The 23,668-nt window shown below is 44.7% G+C and overlaps 2 protein-coding genes across 2 annotated transcripts in view; one reads left to right on the top strand and one right to left on the bottom strand.

Annotated features, from left to right (window-relative positions):
* LOC311241893 (metalloproteinase inhibitor 3) overlaps positions 1–7,113 on the bottom strand; it is an 18,619-nt gene extending 11,506 nt beyond the window's left edge. The window contains exon 1 of the mRNA XM_084330836.1: positions 6,832–7,113. Within this exon, the coding sequence (XP_084186962.1) occupies positions 6,832–6,964 (133 nt within the window). The 5' untranslated portion in view covers positions 6,965–7,113. The remainder of the gene's footprint in view (positions 1–6,831) is intronic.
* syn3 (synapsin III) overlaps positions 1–23,668 on the top strand; it is a gene marked incomplete at its 3' end in the record, with an annotated part of 160,974 nt that overhangs the window by 80,845 nt on the left and 56,461 nt on the right. The window lies entirely within an intron of this gene.

The following is a 23,668-nucleotide window of genomic DNA, read 5'->3' as shown; positions in this document are numbered from 1 at the left end:
AACCAACACCGGTTACTTTGACTGTGCAGCAATCAAGAGTATCTCACAGCTAGTCCAGTGTATTCTCTCTCTCTCTCTCTCTCTCTCTCTCTCTCTCTCTCTCTCTCTCTCTCTCTCTCTCTCTCTCTCTCTCTCTCTCTCTCTCTCTGTCTCTCCCTCTGAAAAGCATGAGTAGCAATTATAGGCGAGTGCTATCCGTTGCATACATATTCATCCTTTTGCAGAGGATGTGACATACATTCAAGATTAAGAGTAGGAGGCCTTTTGTGATAAAGAGAGGTAACTGGGTTATGAGAGAGAGAGAGAAAAAAGTTAATTCATTGAGCTCAGTATCCTCCTCCCTAAAGCAGGGAATTACACGACTCTGAATTCATATGCTAATTTTAAGGTGAGAACGTCATTTATTCAAGCGTTCGCTTTATTTCAGCCCACGTATATATCGAGAGAGGGAACCGCGAGCATGACAAGAAGAAAGCCACCCCCTTCTGTGTGTGTGTAAAGAGAGAGGGAGAGAGGGAGAGAGGGGAGGGTGACAGTGAGGTTTTAATATGCAAAACATGGTCCAAGTTTGAAGGCGGGTAGGAGGTGGAGGTGGAGGAATTCTCAGTATGACTCACTGGACCTGCCACTCAAAAAGAAACTCAAACTGCACCCCGCCTGTCGAGTTTAGCACCAGGCAGCCCAGCAGCGGGGTAACTAACAACACTTGACCCGAATAGAAAAACCTAATGTTCTCTTACTGGTTGGCCAGACTTTGAGGCTGCATTCCCAGTCTGAACAGGACAGCCTTGTGTATTAGGGGGATTTTGGGCTCATACTCGCACAAAACCTCTCAAAGCCCCGCCCGAGCACTGATCTAGAGTCAGCTTCGGCCTTGTGAGACTGAATACGGTCACGAAGACAAGTGTTTCCTGGCCACTGACCTCAGATAGCACTCCTGCTCTCGGAAGCTTTGCACGGATAATATGCGCAGCGGGTGTTTGGGTTAGCGTCCGTGTGGTCGGGCAGGAACAGGAAGCATGAGGACCTGATAGGATGTCGGCCCACGTTTCAGACTAGCAGGGAATCCAACACCTTTTGACAGCTTGACCTATTTTACCACACTTTTGGGGAGGATCGGGTTGAGCTGATCCCGGATTACATAATGCTGCCCTTAATAAGACCCCTCCTTTCTCTCAGGAGGATCTGTCACTGGTCGAGGAGCAGATGGGGAAGCATACTGTACTCGACAGAAGGAGCGCTATCCCTACTGAAACTCCCCAACGGCAAGGAGGGCGTTGTTGGTACCAGATATACTTCCTTCAGGCAACTTACAAAGATATACTTCCTTCAGGCAACTTACAAAGATATACTTCCTTCAGGCAACTTACAAAGATATACTTCCTCCAGGCAACATACATGCACCAGGCCTTGCGATGTTCAGCGCCCGTTGCGATTGTCTTAACAAAGCTCCTCTTATGCACAACAAAATACCCGCGGCTGAACTGGGATCCGTTTTTTCTCAAGCTCCGATATGCAAATCCACGCGACCCAAGCATAAACACAAACCACGTTAATCCTCAGCGACTGACCTGGGTCGTGGTACGAGCCACGTAAAGGTCTGCTCCTGTCACCCCCGAGCCCTTGGGAACGAGGGCTGTTGTAGAGGGATATTAAACATCAGGGCCAAAGTTTAGGGTCGGAACTCTAATCCTGCACTCGGAGAGCTTTGTGGAAAAAAACAACCACTTCTCCTTCTCCTTCCACGTGTAGCGGAGGCTGTTTTCGAGTGCCACCAGGTTGCTGCCAAGTAGGTCTCCGCAACACAAACAACCAAATTGACGGCCGGTCCCTCAGGTATGCAGCGGGCAAATTGACGAAATATGTCTGGCGTGGGGTTCAGCGAGGGCTTCGTTGAGCCACAGGGTTTAGCCGGTCGAAAAACAAAACAGGCAGATTTATGGTTTGTTTATCATTCTGACTGTCGAGATGTTCTCCAGAGTTGATTTTTTATTGTTCAGTTAACAATGTTGTTTTAATGACTTGCTTAAAGTTCAAATAGTGCCACAAAGGCTAAACAAAGTCCACCCCCTGTATGACTGGTCATTGAGTCTAAAGCAGAACAAGGCGAGTCTCATCCAGAACCAAAACCAAATTCACTGACATAATACTGTACATTACACAGTATGAACAGCTGACATCCTTGTGTGATTCCAAGTATCCAGATGTTGTGTGTGCGCGCGCGCGCGTGCGCGTGCGTGTGCGTGCGTGCGTGCGTGCGTGCGTGTGTGTGTGTGTGTGTGTGTGTGTGTGTGTGTGTGTGTGTGTGTGTGTGTGTGTGTGTGTGTGTGTGTGTGTGTGTGTGTGTAGGTAGGTAATACAAAAACACTTTATCGAGGAACTTTCACGTTCTAGATGAGAGTAACTACTTTCAACCGGGCCCTGGTTCAAGGAGAACGTTTTGGGAAACGAACGTGTGGCTGTGAGGCTGCCATGTGATCACAGAGTAGGACGGGGAGCGGCACGGGGAGTGGCATGGGGAGTGGCACGGGGAGCGGGACGAACAATGGAGGCAGCGTTGACAGCCGGACTCCAGCAGGTCTCTTACGGGGGGACGATGAGTCAGGATGTGCCGTGTGACGTCTTTGAAGTTTGACAGTTGAAATCACAGCCTTTCTCTCCCCGCTGAGCGCAGCGGCATAGGAGATGCTCCCATTTGCATTATTAATAATAATTTATTATCAGCCTGCTCACACACCAGCTCTGTTTGTTCATCCAGTCGGCTGCGAGATAACAACTACTGATCTACAGACAGGAGTCCACTGATGAAACACACTTTCAGTTCAATTGTTAAACAAGGAGAGGGAAACACCTGCCGTTCTAATACAGCTATTCAATAGAAGCACAGTTTGAAGATGGATCTTCTTATTCCTGAATGGATGGATGGAGTCTGTGTCCCGTGGTGGGATTTCATAACTGTGTTGCTTATCAAAGGCTGACGTTTAAAATACCCCCTTCAGTGATGCAATGCATGTGTTATTATTACGGGATGGTTTTTTGGGATCTGCTTTTCATCCTAAACGTTGACGACGTGTCCTGTTTTGACGAGATTGCGGTACTCGCTTCCTCGAAACATGTCGAGGCCGTGCCAATTACATGATCAATCATCGCACTTTTACCGCGGGATAATGGTTATGCCCTCGCTTTCCAAAAACAGCACATAAATGTCTGCGCCAAATTGCACAGCTTGCGAACAAGGAATTCGACGTGTGCCGTCTTGTCTTAAAAAGAAGAGACTAGTAGAAGCCACTGATAAAATCACATCCTCTAATGTTTGAACACCTGCATCAAATGGAACACAAGGCCCTCCTATGATCGTTATATCTATACTATCTATACTACGATGCAATATCTATATCTATACATACTCTTACTAGTTACGCTGCTGGCCAGTATTACTACTACCATACTGTCTTTACACCTGTATCACTGTATTATACTACAACTCTGTATACATCTGATTAGCACTACACTCAGTAGTATGGATGGGTACCTTTCACATTTGAACCGATACGGTACCGGTACCTGTGAATCGATACCGGTACCCAACGGTACCTTTTTTCGGTACTTTAGTCTCTAAAAATTGAATCTACCTACCTCAGTCGTGAAAACAAATCCAAACTTCAAATAACTACACGTTCGACCGTTTTCGGCTTGCCATTGCCCCGACTGCTTTGTTGTTGAATCAAGTAAAATCCTAGGTAAGCGTATATTGTGCGTGTGAATGTTGACATGTAAAAAAAAAAAAAACTTGGTATCTCACGTGAATCGATACGTAGTACCGACGTGTTTCGGTAAGTACCTTTAAAAGTACCGAATTCTTTACTGTTACATTTGCACTCTGGTTGGATGCCAAACTTGTACTTGTGCTGGATAATGACAATACATTTGTATCTAATCTAATCTTATGACTGAGCATTCAATACTTAATTTATTTGTCCTTGATGAATAGATCTATATCTTGCCGTACCGAGAGTGACCCCGGCTGTTGGCACCATTGGCGGTTGTGTTCCACCAAGCCAATGTTTCCCGCAGTAGGAGCAAAGGGGGTGAAGCATGAATTGGGTTTACAAGCATTCTAAGCACACTTCGGGCTAAACCAAGGACCTTGGAAATGGGATTTTCTTTCTGTGAGGCAAACAAGTGATCACTGGCCCCCATTGAAGTCAGTGCTAGATTCTCTCCTGGCGAGGTCCGGTCCCTGTGCCAACACCATGAACTAACCCGAGAACCGTGAAAGGCGTCACATGACCGCGCGCGGTACCAAAGTTTTTTTGCTCCAACCGGGTCACTTGGCTTGAAAACACCCCCGAAAAAAACGGGGTACCTCAAATGAATGAGTGTTCAGTGACAAAACAAACAAGCCATAGTAAGTCGTTCCCATGAGGAGCATGGGTCCTCCAGCCCTCTTCTAACCTAAAGGGGAACTACCCCCTGATTTCATATTCATACATGTTATTCCTCTGGTCTAAGATGGTACAAAGATATTAGTGAAAATGAGCCAACTCTTGCCTAAATCCTAAAACTAGAGTAATAGAAAACTCAAACTGAAGCTGCTCCATAGACAATGTGGTTCCAAGTTTTATTTTTTTATAGATGACACTGAGAGCGCCCAGAGGAATGTTTCAGAACTGAGACCACTACTATAGAATAAAGATAATTTGTATATAAAAAAAAAAAGAAAACAAACATTCTGTGGGTCCAACTAAATCAAGTCTCCCATTCATTGGCAATGGAGCAGCTCCAGACTTTATACCCGATGACATCACAAGTTGGATTCTTACAGGTTTCTGGCTTTGGGGGAGAGAGAGAGAGCAGCTCATGTTCACTGTGTTGATTGAACCGTCTTAGGCCACGGAAACAACATATTAGAATATTTAATTTTAGTGGCATTGCCCTTTAAGGCTACCCACGCTGAACTCTGGCACGGTAGCAGAAATAAACAGCATGTGCCCTCTGTGACATCTTAGTTAGGTTGACATAGTAAACCCCTCCCACATCTTGCCATGGGGCAATGGACCACTCTAACGCCCTAATGGACACTTGATGGCTGCCTCCGACAAAGCTATGTGCATGACCATGTGTGTGAGTGTGTGCGTGACCATGTGTGTGTGTGTGTGTGTGTGTGTGTGTGTGTGTGTGTGTGTGTGTGTCGCTATGGATGAGTTCAGTCAAATACATGCACATCACTACCCCACCGGCAGTTCTGTTTACACACGAAGTGAAACCTACTACTTGTCAGAGCACTGCCCAAGCTTCTCTCAAAAATATCCCAGTTGGTCTCTCTCTCTCCCCCTCTCTTGCTCCTTTTTCCCCATGTCTTACTTGAGGATCTCCCTGTTTTGCCCCCCCCCCCCCCCCCCCCTAACACCTGGACAGGTCAGGTAATCCCTTGCTCCAAGCGAGGATCAGGTATGGATCTTATGGAGTGTTATCCAATAACAGCGGACAGGGCGGACATGGCATTCCTTGATAAGATGGAGCTTGAGTTCATATTATTCTGGGGTGTCGATTAAAGCTTACCCTGGTGGTAAAACAAGCTACTGTAAAGCCAGAGATACCCCTGCCTGCTTCAACTGGGTCGGCATCTCAGCTCTACCTGGAGAAAGCCTGGCATCAACACAGAGAAATACCAGTGCCCTAGATAAACAACCAAGCTCTAGAATATCCCCCTCAACCCTGTATCTAATTACTGAATGGTATGAATTAACACCATCGGTCCCCAGTATGAAATATGTGCCAGTGGAGCAGAAAGGTCCATAGGGTAATTAACCAAATTGACCTGCCAAACGAAGCCTTTGCCACGAAGACAAATACTTTTATTGAGCAAATAATTGCAGGTGGCTTTATCCAGCTGCAGTTTACAACAGAGGCGCTTGACGTCTGATGCCTCCTTGAGAACCATGGGAACCAGATTGGCTACTGAAACAGATGCTGTCAACCTGACCTGCTGCCTGATTAAGCCATAACCTCCACACATGCACAATACTGAAGCAACAGTGGTGGTTTGCCCATCCTCCCTCCCCCCCCCTCTCTCTCTCTCTCTCTCTCTCTCTCTCTCTCTCTCTCTCTCTCTCTCTCTCTCTCTCTCTCTCTCTCTCTCTCTCTCTCTCTCTCTCTCTCAGTTTATTGCTCAGTAATAAGAGGTCATTTTGCTCTCAAAACAGTATGATCAGAGCAGAGACCAGTTTCTATGGATACCATTACTGTAGCTCTCTTACCCCATACGCAAAAGCAACATTGACTTGCTTTTGCCCACTACTGTGATCGCATGTGTAGCTGGGGGTTTAGAAATATTATTTGCATCTGATATAGACCTACTTAGAATCTGTTGGCCAGTTTATAACGGGATAAATATTTGTGAACTAAATTACCTCAGCAAAAATAGCCTCCTAAATATTCCCGTCGCGGCCTGGTCACACGCACAGACAGTCGCCCCTATAATAAAAGTTGCGACAGTGTGTGTCTCTCTTCGTTGTAACGGTTCTCTCAATCAATCTCAAGTAACAGTGTCGTTTCATGAACTTGAAGAAAAGAGAGCAAACGTTTCCCACGTATCGACACTTGATTGATGATTGATTGAAAATGGTATTAACAGATTGCAGAATGGGTACAAATACAGTGCAGCTCAATACACACAATAATGTTAAGGGGATGCAGACCAGAGAAAGACTTTCGTCTTGTTTACATCAGGGTCCCCCATTTTCAATTCATCATAAATTGATCAGATGTAAATGGAATGTAACATGGACATGTTATTTATTATTATTATTATGTCAAAACGCGACTTACCTATATCGGAGTTGCAGTAGGCATCTTGCGGGTGCGACAGGGCGCAAGAGCAGCCCTCGGTCAGCTGGTTGATCTGGAGGAGGCTGCAGAAAACAAACAGCACGCTGAGCAGCTGCTGATATATCGACTGCATTTCAGTTGTTGTTGAGTTTAGTGTTCCCTTATTATCGTCACTTAAAACTTTAAAGAAGAAAATAAACTCTAGTTCTAAAGAGTAAATCCGAATTGGTCTCTCTCTCTCTCTCTCTCTCTGTCTCTCTGAGTATTATGTCCAACTGCCTGTCACTCTGCCTCTGTGCTGAGCTCGCGACACAACAGTTAGATATAGCGCGCGAGGTCCCGCCCCCCCTGCAAAAACACTGACACGACGGCCAATCAGTGGCGCGCGATCGATGATGCCGTTATTAGACAGATGACATATTGGAACTTTTTTTTTCTGTCATAAAAAAAAGGCTATTATCAGTATAGTCAAACACAGGAATGTTCTGAGACTAAACCACTGGAAATTGCTCACTGAGTGGAACACCATATGGACCTGATGTAATGTACACTACTACAACCGTCTACAATACATCATGTTAACACAAATGCAGAGTACCGTTCATTCATTCATTCTCTCTCTCTCTCTCTCTCTCTCTCTCTCTCTCTCTCTCTCTCTCTCTCTCTCTCTCTCTCTCTCTCTCTCTCTCTCTGTCTCTCTCTCTCTCCCTCTCCATCTCAATATCTCTATTTAATACAGGATGGTATTTTATTTATTTATTTTATTTAGGTTATAACCTGTTATATAATGTTCTATTATTAGACAGCAAGGTGGCAGCATTGATTAAATCTATTGGTTTGTATGACGGATGTGAAGCGGGAGACTGCTGTAGGGTATATGTTGGATAAATTGGATAAATACAGGCCAACATTATGGAAGACATTCGGTTGCTTTTCCACATTTCGTGTCCACTTTCACTCAAAATCCTGTTCTGAAGTGAGACGAAATATTCTGTGTGACCTGCTGTGAGTGTGTGAACTATGGTTAAATCCTCTGTGCACAATCCAATCAGTTGAATTAGCCAAATCACGCTTTAAACCCTCTTTAACAGTGTCTGTGGACCTGTGTGGAGATATCCCTGGGGGGCTTATCGGTGGTGATTGAGAGAGCTATGTTGAAGGGTGGGGGACAGGGTGGGGTTGACACAGATCGACACAGTTATGTAACCAGCCCAGAGTAACATAGGGTCAGTGAGCTATAACCCTTCATGCACCAAATTAACACCCTTTCTCAATGTTTAGAGTTTACAAAATGTGTGCAAATAATTTTTTTTTTTTATCTGGACAATTTCAAGACCAAATGAGGAAATTTTTGACATCCTGATTTTGTTTGATAAGCTGTTGTAGTGTGATGGTTAAAGTTAGAATTAGGGTTAGGTTAAGAATAAGGTTAGGGTTAAGGTTAGGGTGAGTTACAAAATGCATGTACGACTATGTAATGTCCCTATATTTCCCATTATATTGTTTATACTGCTTATTTAGATATTTTCTATAGTTTTATTGCCTATATTTATGTCTTCTATTACCATTACCCCCTCCCCCATGCTGCTATGACCTTTCCCGAAGGGGATCAATAAAGGAATATCTTATCTTATCTTATCTTATCTTATCTTATCTTATCTTATCTTATCTTATCTTATCTTTTAAACAAACTGTGTGTGTCTGTGTGTTAGGATCCAAGGTGTAATGTAATGTGCAGTCTGCGTCACATCACAGATGTTCCCATGTGATATAAACGCTCATATCCTTTTGTCATATTGTTTCGGGGGGTGTATTGTCTAAAATGTATTCACGATTTCCACTCTCCTTTCGTTCCTGACGCAAACCCGCCTTGGAACTCCCCATTCACCATGTTTATTCTCCCTTTTCACAGTTATTTATGAAATAAGCCGGTGTTTGTTCAGCGGTGTGTACAGGTACATCCAGGAATTCCTCACTACCTGGTCCAGAAGACAAAAATAACAAGAGATGTTCCCATCGCGGGTTGAGTCATAAAGTTTATGACTTACCCGTCAGGAGAACATCGACATCATTGACATCGTCAAGCTACACGACCAGAAGAATTGTTTTATCAGGGATATTATCTGAAGGATTGTGCTCACAACGCTCAATAGTTCTTCCAAAGACAACAAGTCGGATGCGTGGTCATTGTTAACCATTGATAATGCTGGTTCAACTATTGTTTCAGCTTCGGACCCACGGTCTGAGTCAACAGATGTGGTGGACATTCCTTAGTTAGTCGACGGTCATTGCCAAGGAATGCTGGGTTTATACCTGCATGGTTAATACGTCATAGCGGGGTCTGTGTAGGCGATGTGCGCTTCCTGGGAAGATAACCCAGACAGAATACTATTTAATGTCAATATTTTCATACCTATTCGCTTGGGATTCAAGCGTGTTTTCGGTACACACAATCTATTTGAAAAAATAGCGTTAATAGCATTTTTTGGAAACTTTGGCCTTTAGTCAGACCGTGACTCATACTGTACCTTAGGGAGCCGTTGCACTTTGGCACGGTTCATATTTGGGACTTTTGGAGATTCGAGTGGGTTTGGATCCAGCCGGGGCCTGAACTATGTTTAAATTCAGATGTTTATCAGCAGGCAGTGACCTGGTTGTCTGCAAAAAAGGGAGTTCCTGCACATGTGTACATGCTGTGCACTGTAATGGCATGGATGATGTAAAGAATATAAACAGTTTTAATAGGGATGTCATGGCTGAATGGCCTACAGTAAAGACTGAAAGGTTTAAATAGGTTCAAGGTGCAGCTCGCCATCTGTTTGGTGTCACCGTGTCCACCCGCTCGCTACCTTAGAGCTTAAAGTAAAAGTTCAAAGCTAAAACAAAGCTGTCATCACACTCTGTTTTGACACGTGAAGCAAGAGTTCAGAGCACCTGAATAGCTTTAGTTATCATCTCCAATGCGTTGTGTGACTGTGTACACGATTCATACATGTTCTGGTCTAAGACGGTACAAAAGTATTAGTGAAAACAAGCAACTCTTTCCCAAAACTCTAAACTTGTGACGTGTCATCAGGTATAAAGTCTGAAGCTGCTACTGTAGAATAAAACTCATTTAACCTCTTAAGCCCGAGATTTATTTCACGCCACAAATAGATCAATACAGTCCGTATTAATATCGCCGGCGGCGGAGCAGGAAGGCATTTTCTAGTTAGGACCAACATGCATCTCTCACAAGACATCCTCATGACCTGATGTGTGAAATTCAAACCAAGGCAGCGCCCTCCGGATACAGCGCTGACAAAGTAGGCCAACACACTGTGAGCATAATGCAGAGAGCAAAGTGCATCGCATCTCCAAAAAGAAAAGAGAAAAAAAAACGTCTGAGTGCAGAGAGACGCTATTGTTTCGCCTGACCGGCCACCGGTGGGAGCATGCAAAGACGCCGCACGCTGAAGGCATTTGAAGCCTTGCGTGGTTTCCGGAATGACCAGAGTGACGACTAGAGCCGCTAGATAGACACGGGGAAGAGGCGCAGGAAGCATTGGGAATAGCACCGCACACGGCCGAACACATGTCCTGGAGAGGGCTTACTATTACTATACTATTTTTAGTGTGGGTGACCAACCACCCACACTATTGTAATATATTCTATACTATTTATTATTATTTATTCCGCCGATCTTTGTCCGCTAACTCCTCCCAGAGCTTTTGCACCACATACACGTGTCAGGTATCAAAACGACCGGCTTGGTCCAACTCGAGTTGCTATTACCTTTTGGAAAGTTTCACCACACCATTTGGCTACAAATCAACTTTAAACTGGACATTTCGGTCCATAGGGAATGAATGGCAGAATGTAATTAACTATAGTGTAGAACAGGGTTGGGCAATTTTTTTCCCGGGGGGCCGAATGAGCAACTGAAAATATGTTGGAGGGCCGGGCCAAAATTCCAAACTCAATTATGCATAATATAAATTGTATTTCTATATAAAAAGCAGTAAATGGCATTGTTTTGACCCCTGGTAAGAGTGTATGTTATTATTTGGCAATTAAAAGGTGAGGTTAACTTTCAAAAATATCATTTATTCAAATAGAATTTATTTCCAAAATGATAAACAAATTGTGAAACATTAATAACAAAGGGCATGTATGAAAAAGTGCTATACAAATAAAGTTATTATTTTGAGTTTCATATACTATTGAAACAAGGATTTTCTTAGCTTTCTAAAGACATCACATCATCTTATAGCCAAAATAAACAAGACATGTCACTGAACTGTGTAGAGAAAAGTGTCCCAGTAGCCTTTTTTACTTTACATGCCTATATTAAACATTTAATGTTTTCAGAACTGTGCAAAAAAAGAAAAAGTGTCCCATTTCACTTGTTATATTTCCACATTTTAGTGTTCTTCAGCTATTTTTTCATTCATTCAGTGTGATAAATCCAGTCTCTGTTGAGCTTTAACAAGTCCATCAAAGTCAGGTTGCATGTCTGAGGTGGAGATGCGAAGCACAGCTGCCAGATGTTCATCAGTGAGAGAGGATCTGTACCTGGGCTTGGTAAACGTCATGACTGAGAATGTCTGTTCACATATAGGTGGATCCAAAGAGAACCAACATCTTCTGAGCATGTCTCCTCATGTTTGGAAAGTTCTCCTCTTTGGGAGCAGAGTAGAACTCTAGCAGTGATGCTGACTTAAAGTGCTCTTTCAGTAGTGAATCAGACTGCAGGTCAATGAGTTCAAGCTGAACATCAGTGGGTGCACTATCAACACTGCAGGTAAAGGGAGAGGAAAACAGCTGCATTTCATCCTCAACCTTTTTGAAATCTTGAAAACGCCTTGAAAATTCATCATGCAGTGCTCCTAACATGGATGAGTACCTGTGCCGGTGATCAGCTGATGGTTTGACTTCTTTCAGGGTTTTCATGTGTTTGAGATTGTTGCTGCCTAGTTGCCTTGAAATTAATTCAGTAGGGATGGGTACCCAACGGTTTAAAAAAAAAATATTATCATGTAATCTTTCGTGGGCCGGTCAGAATTTTTTTGTTTTACCTTCACCTTTTGTAAATTGCGACAGTGATATAAAAACAACACGTCAAAACGATGACACAACTGTGCCCTCGCTCACAAAAGAAAAATAAATGGAATTGGACATTTCTATCTCAACTTATGACCATTTCTTTGAAAGTCATGCTCCACATAGACACAAATGGGTTCTCCACTCTAGCTAAAATCAGATTTTTTACTGTTCCTTCCCTTGTTTTCCGATCGCCACCCAGGCCACAATTGTCGACGGAATTACACAATATCGCACAAAACCCTTCACATAACCCTCCAAGTGCTCATATTACGACCACTAAGCTTCATCTCTTATCGTTTTGCTTTAATCATCGTGAGAGTGAAGGACCCCTCAGCCCTCATTGAAATACATTGGGTCCATAGTGCATAGTCATTGCGTCAGTTTGGATTTGAATCAATTAAGGGTAGCAGGTGGCATGACTCAGAGGGAGCTGTCAATCAACTCAGTACTGCTGACCTAGCAATGATCTCTCTCAGTTAACCCTTGATGCCCCCTTTTTGTATCTTTTGAACCGTTTGTCGTAGAGGCGTTATTTTTTTTCGTAGCCGCAGTTTGCGGAGACGCTCTCTGATTGGCCACTGATGTTTCTGGTCATGTGACATGTGCACCCAATCGTGTGACGCCTGTTTCTTTCACCGGTTAAGCTTAGGCACTCTTTCGAAGTTGGTTAAGGTTAGAGTTTGTTTTAGAGCAGGGCGATAGAACACCAGCCCTGATTCCAAACTCTAACCTTAACACATCCTGCGCCATTCACGTTGTACGACGTGTTTCAAGTTCATGCTAATTCTGCCAATCCACGGCGTACAACGTTATTGAGATCATATTTAATTTTTTCGCCATATTATTCATATTTCCCTCACAGAGCCTGGTCTGATGCAGTGTGAGCCGGCACAACTCTGCAACGCTTCGAGTTGCCAAACCGGAAATGGCCGAGTCGATCTCGGTGTGTCTCCGAAATGCGTCCGGCCACTCGCATATTGTTGCAGGACTGTAGACACACGTCCGTGTGTAGCGATCGCTGCCATAACGCAATAATCGATACGATTTGGCCGTGTATTATGATTATACAAACCGGAAATGGATTTAGGCGATCGCCGTCAAATAAGTGGGATCTTTTTCATCCAGTCTCATCGTCGAACGGTAAGAGGACGCTGACGTTACTTTCAGCCTGTTTGTTTATTATTATCCATGCAAACTGCTCTGATCAATATATCACCCATACTACATAAAGCATTTAACGACGATCACGAAATTATAAACGACCCCTCCGTTCATCCGCGCATGATCAGTCATAACGTTTACAGTAGGATCATGTACAGTTGAAATTATTAATATAGCGTGGATCAAAAAATAACGCGTTGTAGAGACTTGCGGGTTGTGGCATTGTACTCAGTAGGGATATCCTCTTTCATCGGTCTATGTTGACCACTCCCCCGATCATTAGGCCCCACCGCCTTATGCCACACCCCCTTTGTGTATCTTTTGAACCGTTTGTCGTAGAGACTTGCGGGTTGTGTCACTGTACTCAGTAGGGATATCCTCTTTCATTGGTCTATGTTGACCACTCCCCCGATCCTTAGGCCACACCCCATTAGGCCACACCCCCGTTTTGTATATTTTGAACCGTTTGTCGTAGAGACTTGCGGGTTGTGCCATTGTACTCAGTAGGGATATCCTCTTTCATTGGTCTATGTTGACCACACCCCCGTGGTTCGGCTCCTCCCCTTTTGTGTATCTTTTGAACCGTTTGTCGTAGAGACTTGCGGGTTGTGCCATTGTACTCAGTAGGGATATCCTCTTTCATTGATCTATGTTGACCACATGATTTTAATCAATTAAGGCTTGCAGGTGTACTGAGTTGATTGACACCTGCATGTGCATGTGCATGACACTTAAGGAAGGTGTCAATCAACTCAGTACTGACTTCTACATTCCTTGGTGGATGTTAGCCATGACCTCTATACAATGGGTTAACCCTTTAACTATACCACTTACATTCGACACCCTAGCAACCACCTATAACACCCTAGCAACCACCTAGAAACACCCTAGCAACCAGCTATAACACCCTAGCAACCACCTATAACACCCTAGCAACCGCCTAGAAACACCCTAGCAACCACTTATAACACCCTAGCAACCACCTAGAAACACCCTAGCAACCAGCTATAACACCCTAGCAACCACCTATAACACCCTAGCAACCACCTAGAAACACCCTAGCAACCACCTATAACACCCTAGCAACCGCCTAGAAACACCCTAGCAACCACATATAACACCCTAGCAACCACCTAGAAACACCCTAGCAACCAGCTATAACACCCTAGCAACCACCTATAACAACCTAGCAACCACCTATAACACCCTAGCAGCCACCTAGAAACACCCTAGCAACCACCTATAACACCCTAGCAACAACCTATAACAACCTAGCAACCACCTAAAACACCCTAGCAACCACCTAGAAACACCCTAGCAACCACCTATAACACCCTAGCAACAACCTATAACAACCTAGCAACCACCTAAAACACCCTAGCAACCACTTAGAAACACCCTAGCAACCAGCTATAACACCCTAGCAACCACCTATAACACCCTAGCAACCAGCTAGAAACACCCTAGCAACCACCTATAACACTCTAGCAACCACCTAGAAACACCCTAGCAACCACCTAGAAACACACTAGCAACCAGCTATAACACCCTAGCAACCACCTAGAAACACCCTAGCAACCACCTCTTTTGTATCTTTTGAACCGTTTGTCATAGAGACAATACAGACCCTCTCCCGTCGGCCGGCGGTGCACAGGCATCACCCACACTTTCACAATTTCCCTCGCGGAATTGTCTAGTTTGTATTATTGTATATTGCATTTTGTATAGTGACTTTATTCCTCTATTACCTTTTTACTGTATGAAGCATTCTCAGGGGCTCATACAGAACCACGCATTTCACTGTAATGTGCATGTACTTTATACGTGACAAATAAAACTAAACTTGAAGTTAACCCTTTCACTACCACACTACATAAGGTTAACCCTTTCACTACCACGCTACAGACGGTTAACCGTCTGTAGTGTCACAGTGAAAGGGTTAACATTCTGTAGTGTCACTGTGAAAGGGTTAACCCGTTTGGTAGTGTGGTAGTGAAAGGCTTAAAAGAGACAGCATTGACCTCTGAGGGGGCTCATCCAAACATGAGTCATCCGCTGGCCCTCTCGCACACATGCCGTAGTACTTGGACACACACAGCCGTCTCCTGTCGTACGCATTCCTCACATTTTGTAAAGAATGCATTAAACTACCCTACGTCGATGTCTGTTGTCCGTTTCACCCTACAGTACTACTTTACACTTGTTCATAAACCACGCCCAAAAGTTGTGACAAAGTTAGGGTTAGGGTTAACCACCCTATGTTCATATGTCAACATGTTAAACGAATACTATTTGTTGTCAAATGTCAGATATCTTAGAAGATTCACACACAAACCCTTAATAGATTTCGTGGGCCATTAGTCATCGGTTTCCAGCACTCGTAAAAGTTCATTACATATTGACCCGTCTCAAAGTTACACAACCTTCACATCTTTGTAAACACACGCTGTCGTCGCACACACACACACATGCACAGACATACACACACAGGGCCCCCGCTAGGGGTGTGCGAGCAGTGCGGTCGCACAGGGCCTCGCGAGAAGGGGGGCCTCAAGAGAAGATTTTTTTTATTTTAATTTTTTATTATTTAATAAAAATAAAAATAAATAGAATGTTAACAATCACTTTCCATCACAGACCTAAAATCTAGTTTTGCTTACATGCTTATATATTTCACATTAGACACGTTTGTAGAATAGTTTTCCGGGCTCTCCGGCTCTGCAGATATACTATTGGTTTCATGTGCAAAGCATCGTGGGAGGACTAACACTAGGGGGAGCTGGTTGGCGTCTGTCTGGTAGTCGGTAGAGAGATGTGAAGAAGACCGGTATTATCCACGAGGGGAGGGGGTACAGGTACGGGGTCTATTCGGCACTATCCACGGGAGTGAGTGGATGTCTTGGCCAAGAGCATCCTACTTTTGAAAACCAAATGTGCAGCATCGGAGCAGAAGAAATAACGCCGCGTGCCGTAAGCTTATCAATACCAAGTATAGTGATTAGGTTATGCCAAGACGAAGAGGACGTTCGGCAGATGGACTGAAGATGAAAGTTGTTGCGTGTTAGAACGTTCAGTCAGGCTAGCCATGTCGGCTAGTAGCTTAGCTAAAGGCAGGGACAGCTATGTAGCGTTAGCTAACATAGCTAGCTAGTTAGCTTTAGCTACGTTATCGAGTTCTAACGTATGGCAGATAAACTAGGAACAGACTCCCAAGTTCATCCCAACGGGGGGGACAATATCATGGGCCTAGTGAACTTTGTCATCTCCACGGTCGTCTCCTTCCTCTTGGACCTGATTCTGCGTTAGGGTGAGTTTTTAATGCAATCTATTCTGTTCCCGCCGTGGATCTCTCTCACGCTCTCTCTCTTGCTCTCTCTCTCTCGCTCTCTCTCTCTTGCTCTCTCTTGCTCTCTCGCGCTCTCTCTCTCTCTCGCGCTCTCTCTGTCTCTCTCTGTCTCTCTCTGTCTCTCTCTGTCTCTCTCTGTCTCTCTCTCTCTCTCACTCGGTGTGTTGCATCATGCAACAGGGTCTGCTCCGGTATCAATATTGAATGTGCAATAATGCTATGCACTGTTCTGCTGCCTGGACATTACTGCTCAACATGATCACTCCAGCTTTACAAGTTGCTCTCTGGGAAAATTTCACACTGTGCTCGTGCAGTTTGTGACGTGTGTACTAAGCTTATAGAGTTCGATTCAAATAAGGCAAAACTGCAAATCTGCATGTCGTGCTTGAAGAATTAACCTTGCTTTAAGCTTGTTTATTAGGTTCCAGGGGTGTTTTATGCATTTTCCCTGTTACTGCCAAGTGTACGACTGTACAGGTGCATTGCCACTAAGCCTCGGGCAGTGCTATTATTTAAGAATACGTTGACTGTATCATATGCCCAGCCTCGGGCAGCGCTATTATTTAAGAATACGTTGACTGTATGCCCAGCCTCTGGCAGCGCTATTATTTAAGAATATGTTGACTGTATGCACAAAAAATTATTAATTAATAATAAAATAATTTTTTTATTATATATTTTAAATTTTTTAGCCTTTAGGGGGGGCCTCGCGTTTAAATCTCGCACAGGGCCTCGCATTTCTCCCAGATGGCACTGCACACACACACATGCGCGCACACACACACGCATAGAGAAGCGGTGTTAAGACTCTGGGCTGAGTGGGCCATGCACGACAAACACACCTGTGAGCCCGGTGGAGGGTAAGTGAGAGGCTATTTAATTCAGACCCCCGCTTCCTGAACGTCTGGCAATGCAGACCAAAACAAATGGCCTATTCACAGAGAGTCCGGACTCAGTTGACCGACTGGGGTCAGAATAAATTTTGGTTTTGGAGTGATGGGGGCGTCAGACAACCCTGATTAACACAGCTTTGTTTTAGTTTTTTGTTGTAAATGGTAAATGGAGTGCATTTATATAGTGCTTTTATTCAAAGCGCTTTACAACTTGTGCCTCACATTCACCCATTGACTCACACATTCACTCACCGACGGCAGAGGCGACCATGCAAGGTGCCGACCTCTCATCAGGAGCAGTTAGGGGTTAAGTATCTTGCTCAAGGACACTTCGATACACTGCCGCGAGGAGCGGGAATCGAACCGAGAACCTTCCGATTACCGGACAACCACGTTACCTCTTCGCTGTTGTTGTTTTAGTTGTTGTTTTCTTTTTTTTTTTTACAAAAAAGGAGACCGATTCCCTTGAACTGAGCTCAAATCGAAGCCTGTCTGCAGAGCTGTCAGCCCTGCACATAGTTTTCTTGCCCATCATCCGAATCAAATGGCAAACGTTATTATGAATCACTTAGCCCATCAATCTGCTGTAATTGCTTTTAAACATTTCATCAACGCCGCTATCGCAGACGCCCAGGGACTAGTATCTCTGGTTCCCGCAGCGACCGCTCTGTCAGGGTCACCGAGATGAGACGACAGAAGAGGAAACGCAAACTCGAACTCTGATCTGTAGTTCTCCTCACAAAGGACACCCCTCCCCTCCTCTCTCCCTCTGCAATAACACATGACAGACAGTCACTTCCTGTCGGGCCAAATGCGTCCTCAGCGTTCCACCCTCAGGGCCGGGATTCTCCTCTGACCTCTTCCTTGCTGCTACTGTGGATCAGAGAACCCTCTCTGTGGCACGACGCCATGAGACAACGAGACACCAGGCCGGGCCTCGGTATTAAACGGCTGGGTACATGACTGCATGGAAACACAGCTTCCACAGAGTTCTGCCTGGTTTGGTTTGGTCTTATAAGGCGCTGTTATTGAACACCCCCCTGCATTGACTTCCAGTCTGCTTACGGTGCGTGTCAAGCAGTGTTGTAGTACTCGAGTCGAGGACTCAGACTCGAGTCCGAGTCATGGACTGATTTTCAGGACTCGTGACTCGACAGTTTGGACTTGAGCACTGATGACTCGGACTTGGACTTGGACTCGAGCATTGACTGCAGTGCATTCGGACTCGGAAGGTGCAGACGAGGACTCGGACTTGTTAATTGATGAATACAGTTATTTTCTTTTTGTAATAGGCCCTAATCATTTAGCATAAGATATTGATGGCTAGTGCATTTGTTTGGCTATTGTGTCACAAAGTAAATAAGCTCCCTTTGAAATGGTGACCGCAGTGTCATTTATGTTTAATGTAGACCTTTTTTTATTTGTGTGTCAGCTCTTTGACTGCCAGAGTGGAGGTGACTCAACCTTGGACTCGGACTAGGGTAATGGGGACTTGACTTGGACTCCACTCGTGCTCTTCTTTGGTGACTCAGACTTGGACTCGGACTTGAACACTGGGGACTCGAGACTCGACTCGGACTCGAGATTTAGTGACTCGACTACAACACTGGTTTCAAGTCATTGGTTTGTATTAGGTACAGACTCAGTCCGATACCAGGCTATTGGTATCTGAGAATCCCCCCCCCATACTATAATCCGATACCAAGAAAAAGCTACTTTGATTTTCTGCATTTTTAATATGTTACTGTAGATCTCTCTAATGGCGAAATCTAGATCATATATCTCAATAATCTTTGTTCCATGGCCTAATGGTCTATGTCTAAGCTGTTCAGTAAATGCAATGTATCATTACTTGGTTGAGGCATATTAAGATGTTTGATGTTTTGATGTTTGAAAAATTATGTGATTTAATGTCCTATGCCTTATTTTGACTTTGTCTATTTTGCTGCTGTCTATTCTATCCTAATTTTATGCGTATTATATGCCAAATGTCATGTCTGCACTTCATGCATTGCTCTTGATCTGCCAATTTTGTATTTCTTACTGCTGTGAAGCACTTTGGGCTGCAATTGTTGTATGAAAGGTGCTACCATTTACATTTAGTCATTTAGCTGACGCTTTTGTCCAAAGCGACTTACACGTTTTTGGACCCCAGGAAGAGTAGTCTCACTTTGGTGTAGACTAATGGGGATCCACAATAAAACAATAAAACGTTCTGTAAATTGGTCAACAGGAAGGGTACAACTCTTTCAGCTGAGTAACAATGTTCATCAAACAGTGCTGAAACTTGGGTGGTGCAGAATAGGCGGCTTCTCTTTTATGACCCGCCCAGAGCTGTGGGTCTGAGGCGGCCAGAGGATGTAGAGCGGAGGGGTCTTGAAGGTGTGTAGTTAGAGACCATTGACTGGAGGTAGGCGGGAGCCGTTCCCTTTGCTGCTCGATATGCCAGGTAGAGGGCCTTGAAGCAAATTTGTGCGGGGAGCCAGTGCAGGTCCCTAAGAAGTGGGGTAGCATGGGCTGACTTTGGTAGAAGTCAGCCCATATTATATATTATATATATTATATTATTATTATTATTATTATTATTATTATTATTATTATTATTATTATTATTATTATTATTATTATTATTATTATTATTATTATTATTAGTATTAATATTATTATTATTATTATTATTATTATTATTATTATTATTATTATTATTATTATTATTATTATTATTATTATTATTATTATTATTATTATTATTATTATTATTATTATTATTATTATTATTATTATCGGTATCGGCCGATACTGAAGGTTCAGTACTCGGAATCGGTATCGGCAGTGAAGAAGTGGCATCGGTGCCTCTCGAGGCCTTACATGGCAGCGGAGATACACATATATTTGTTCTCCACATGAATTAACCTCAAGTAGGGTCCATCTGGAAGCTGAGGTCAGGGGGGCCGGTGTTCCATTTGCTCTCCGCTGAACTGAAAGCGAGAGACTCTTCCTGGAAACCTGAGCAGTTGAGGGAAAGTGTGGGTGGGAGGAGGAGAGCTAGCTAATCAGTGAAAAATGGGTGATTCACCAGCAGGTCGGAGGCAGAGGTCATATCCCCTCGTCCGCCACCGGATGCTGTTCCCACGTGCTGTGGTGGGAGTGGAGGGTTACATTTAGAAAGTGATGTCATACAGTTGGAATACCCCCTTGTAGTGTGTTCTTCACTTGTTGTGTTATTTGAAACCTACGGTAACCAGGCTACAGTAGGAAGCTGTTGGTGTAGGGCTGAATAATTAATCGAAAATATTATTGAAATCGCAATGTGGCCTAGTGCAATATCCATATCACCATAGGTGGTGCGATATTTGTTAAAGGCGAAATGTGTAGATAATATAAGATTAAACTGGACTTTGAAGAAGTCTTTATTCCATTTATACCCATCTCGTGTCTTTTCCTCCAAGGGCAGCCGGGAGCAGACACGGGTTGCGGCGTGGGGCCACACCCGGGGGCCAAACCAAGTGCTCCTGTCCGTCTTTGCCAGGGACGCGACAGCGTTAGCGATCTGTTCTGCATGTTTTTCCATTGGGTTTATCTCTTTTTCAGGAGGGGAAACCCTTGCGAGCATGGGGAGAACATGCAAACTCCACACAGAAAGGCTCGGGAGATCCCCCACCTGAGTACCTGGCAGCCTGGCAACCTGGTTCCCAAGCGGGAATCGAACCCAGGACCTTCTTGCTGTGAGGCGACAGTGTTTACCACTACACCACGTGCCACCTCATGTGAATTCTATGGCATAATATGAAGTATTGCGGTGCTACGGAGATGTTCCAACTTACAGATAGTATTCTATAGACTTCAGAAGACGTAAAATGATCACACCATGATCTTTTTAATGTGTTTTTCAATAAAAAATCGAATAACACGAAAATGATCATGTCGGTAATGACGAGCCTTGCCGTGCCTGAGACCATAGGACGTGGGCTTGGTTGACCACCGTTGACCATGGCTTACGGGACAAACCACTGGAGGAGCTAACTCGTCCCACGCTTATTTTTACGGCTGGAATCTCCCCATAGCCAGACAGGAGATTCTACCCAAACATTTACACACAGCATGGAAGCACAGCGGCGTTAGACAAATACTCTTTAGCTGCTCACAAATTCATGACGGTGTTTAGATAACTGAGGAGAATAAGGCCTTGGTCATCTCACGATTTCCTTCAAGCATATCTTGTTTGGATACGGCATGTAGTTGTGCTGTTTCAGAGACGTTATGGAGTATTTGGCTCCGTTTGAAGTTCAAATTCAATTGGGAAGGAGTAACTTGGATGCGATATGGCAACCACTTATATCATAAGGTCCTTCCTCCAAAACTATGAAATTAATAAAGATTTGGCCTCGGCCACTACAGCACAATCCCTGCCTTGTTTCATATGATACACATCGCCTGCGGGCCTGTAGTCCCCTGTAGTGCCACTCCAGTGTGCGGGCGCCTCCAGTACAGCCTCCACTATGGCCTCCAGTACAGCCTCCAGTACGGCCTCCAGTACGGCCTCCAGTACAGCCTCCACTATGGCCTCCAGTACAGCCTCCACCACGGCCTCCAGTACGGCCTCCAGTACAGCCTCCACCACGGCCTCCAGTACGGCCTCCAGTACAGCCTCCACTATGGCCTCCAGTACAGCCTCCACCACGGCCTCCAGTACGGCCTCCAGTACAGCCTCCACTACGGCCTCCAGTACAGCCTCCACTACGGCCTCCAGTACAGCCTCCACTACGGCCTCCAGTACAGCCTCCACTACGGCCTCCAGTACAGCCTCCACTACGGCCTCCAGTACAGCCTCCAGTACAGCCTCCAGTACAGCCTCCACTACGGCCTCCACTACGGCCTCCAGTACAGCCTCCAGTACAGCCTCCAGTACAGCCTCCAGTACGGCAGAGCAGGCGTCTCCCTTCGGTCGGTCCTTAGTGGATGCGCTAAGAGGAGTCTTTTACTCCAGGTGAGGGGGGTGCAATCCAGAGCCAACCGTTAGGAACCGTCAGCATTTGTCTGAGTGAGACATCAAAAGGGGCCCCCGCAGCATGGCTCTTCAGCATAGAGTACCCCCCCCTCTCTCTCTGTCTTTCTCTCTCTCTCCTCTTTCTCTCTCTGTCTTTCTCTCTCTCTCCTCTTTCTCTCTCTGTCTTTCTCTCTCTCTCCTCTTTCTCTCTCTGTCTCTCTCGCTCCTCTCTGTTTTTCTCTCTCTCTCTGTCTTTCTCTCTCTCTGTCTTTCTCTCTCCCCTCTCTCTGTCTTTCTCTCCTCTCTCTGTCTTTCTCTCTCTCTCTCTCTCTCTCTCTCTCTCTCTCTCTCTCTCTCTCTCTCTGTCTCCCTCTGTATTTCTCTCTCTGTCTCTCTCTCTGTCTTTCTCTCGCTCTCCTCACTCTGTGTCTTTCTCTCTATCTGTCTCTCTCTCTGTTTTTTCTCTCTGTCTTTCTCTCACTCTGTCTCTCTCTCTATCTATCTCTCTCTCCTCTCTGTCTCTCAAAAAGAGACGGGGTGTGCTGCATCCAGCTGTTCCAAAACATTTTCCTCCTTGATGTTCCTTCTCTCCCCCCCCGCACACACCCCTCCCTTCATCTCTCCTCTCTGTAACATGACTTAATTGAAAACAGTGGCGGTGCTGACATTTCGGGCCGTGCCATGGTATCGGAGCCTGGCCCTTCCTCTTCTGCCAAGAAATGCTGACTGTACGCAAGGCACCTTATCAGAAACGGGAGAGCTGGCAAAATATCTCTCTAGATTCCCTCTTAATTTGAACACGTCCCGTGTCAAATGCCAGTTGTTCCTACTCTGAGTTTAGAATGTGGTGCAGAGACCGGCTGGCTGTAATAGCACCTGTTCCACTCTATGGTTTAATTCGCTGAGACCGTTTTTCAACTTGTAAACCCATTGGACCGTTTTTAGACTTTGGCCCTGGCAGTGGATTTGGCATTTTTTACAGTGTATTAGCTCCAGTGAATAGAGCTTGTTTAAAGGCCTGGGTGTGGATTGCTGGCTTACAGTCAGAGCAGGGTTTATTGTCTGAACAATATACCAGTACCTCTGATTTTCCACTTGGATTAGCATTGTTGTTTGAATATGACGTTTTATAACAAGGTATTGGCAGTGCAGTGACCGCGACGACAAGGATTCATTTTCTTTTACAAGCTTGTTTGCGTGAAACTCTGTAAAGGCCGGGAGTGTTCCCCAGAGGGCAGATGGTCAATCCTAGTATAAACGTTGTCTCAATAAAGATGGGGTGCCACTTCATCTGCTCTATTAACTTCAGACGTGACCATCTGCTCCGCAGTCTGAATGACAAATTGACTTTTGAAATGTTTTAT

The sequence above is a fragment of the Notolepis coatsorum genome (assembly GCF_963971535.1).
Source record: "Notolepis coatsorum genome assembly, chromosome: 15".
NCBI classification, from domain to species: domain Eukaryota; kingdom Metazoa; phylum Chordata; class Actinopteri; order Aulopiformes; family Paralepididae; genus Notolepis; species Notolepis coatsorum.
Note: the sequence above shows the minus strand (reverse complement) of the source record. Positions and strands in the feature narration are given on the sequence as shown.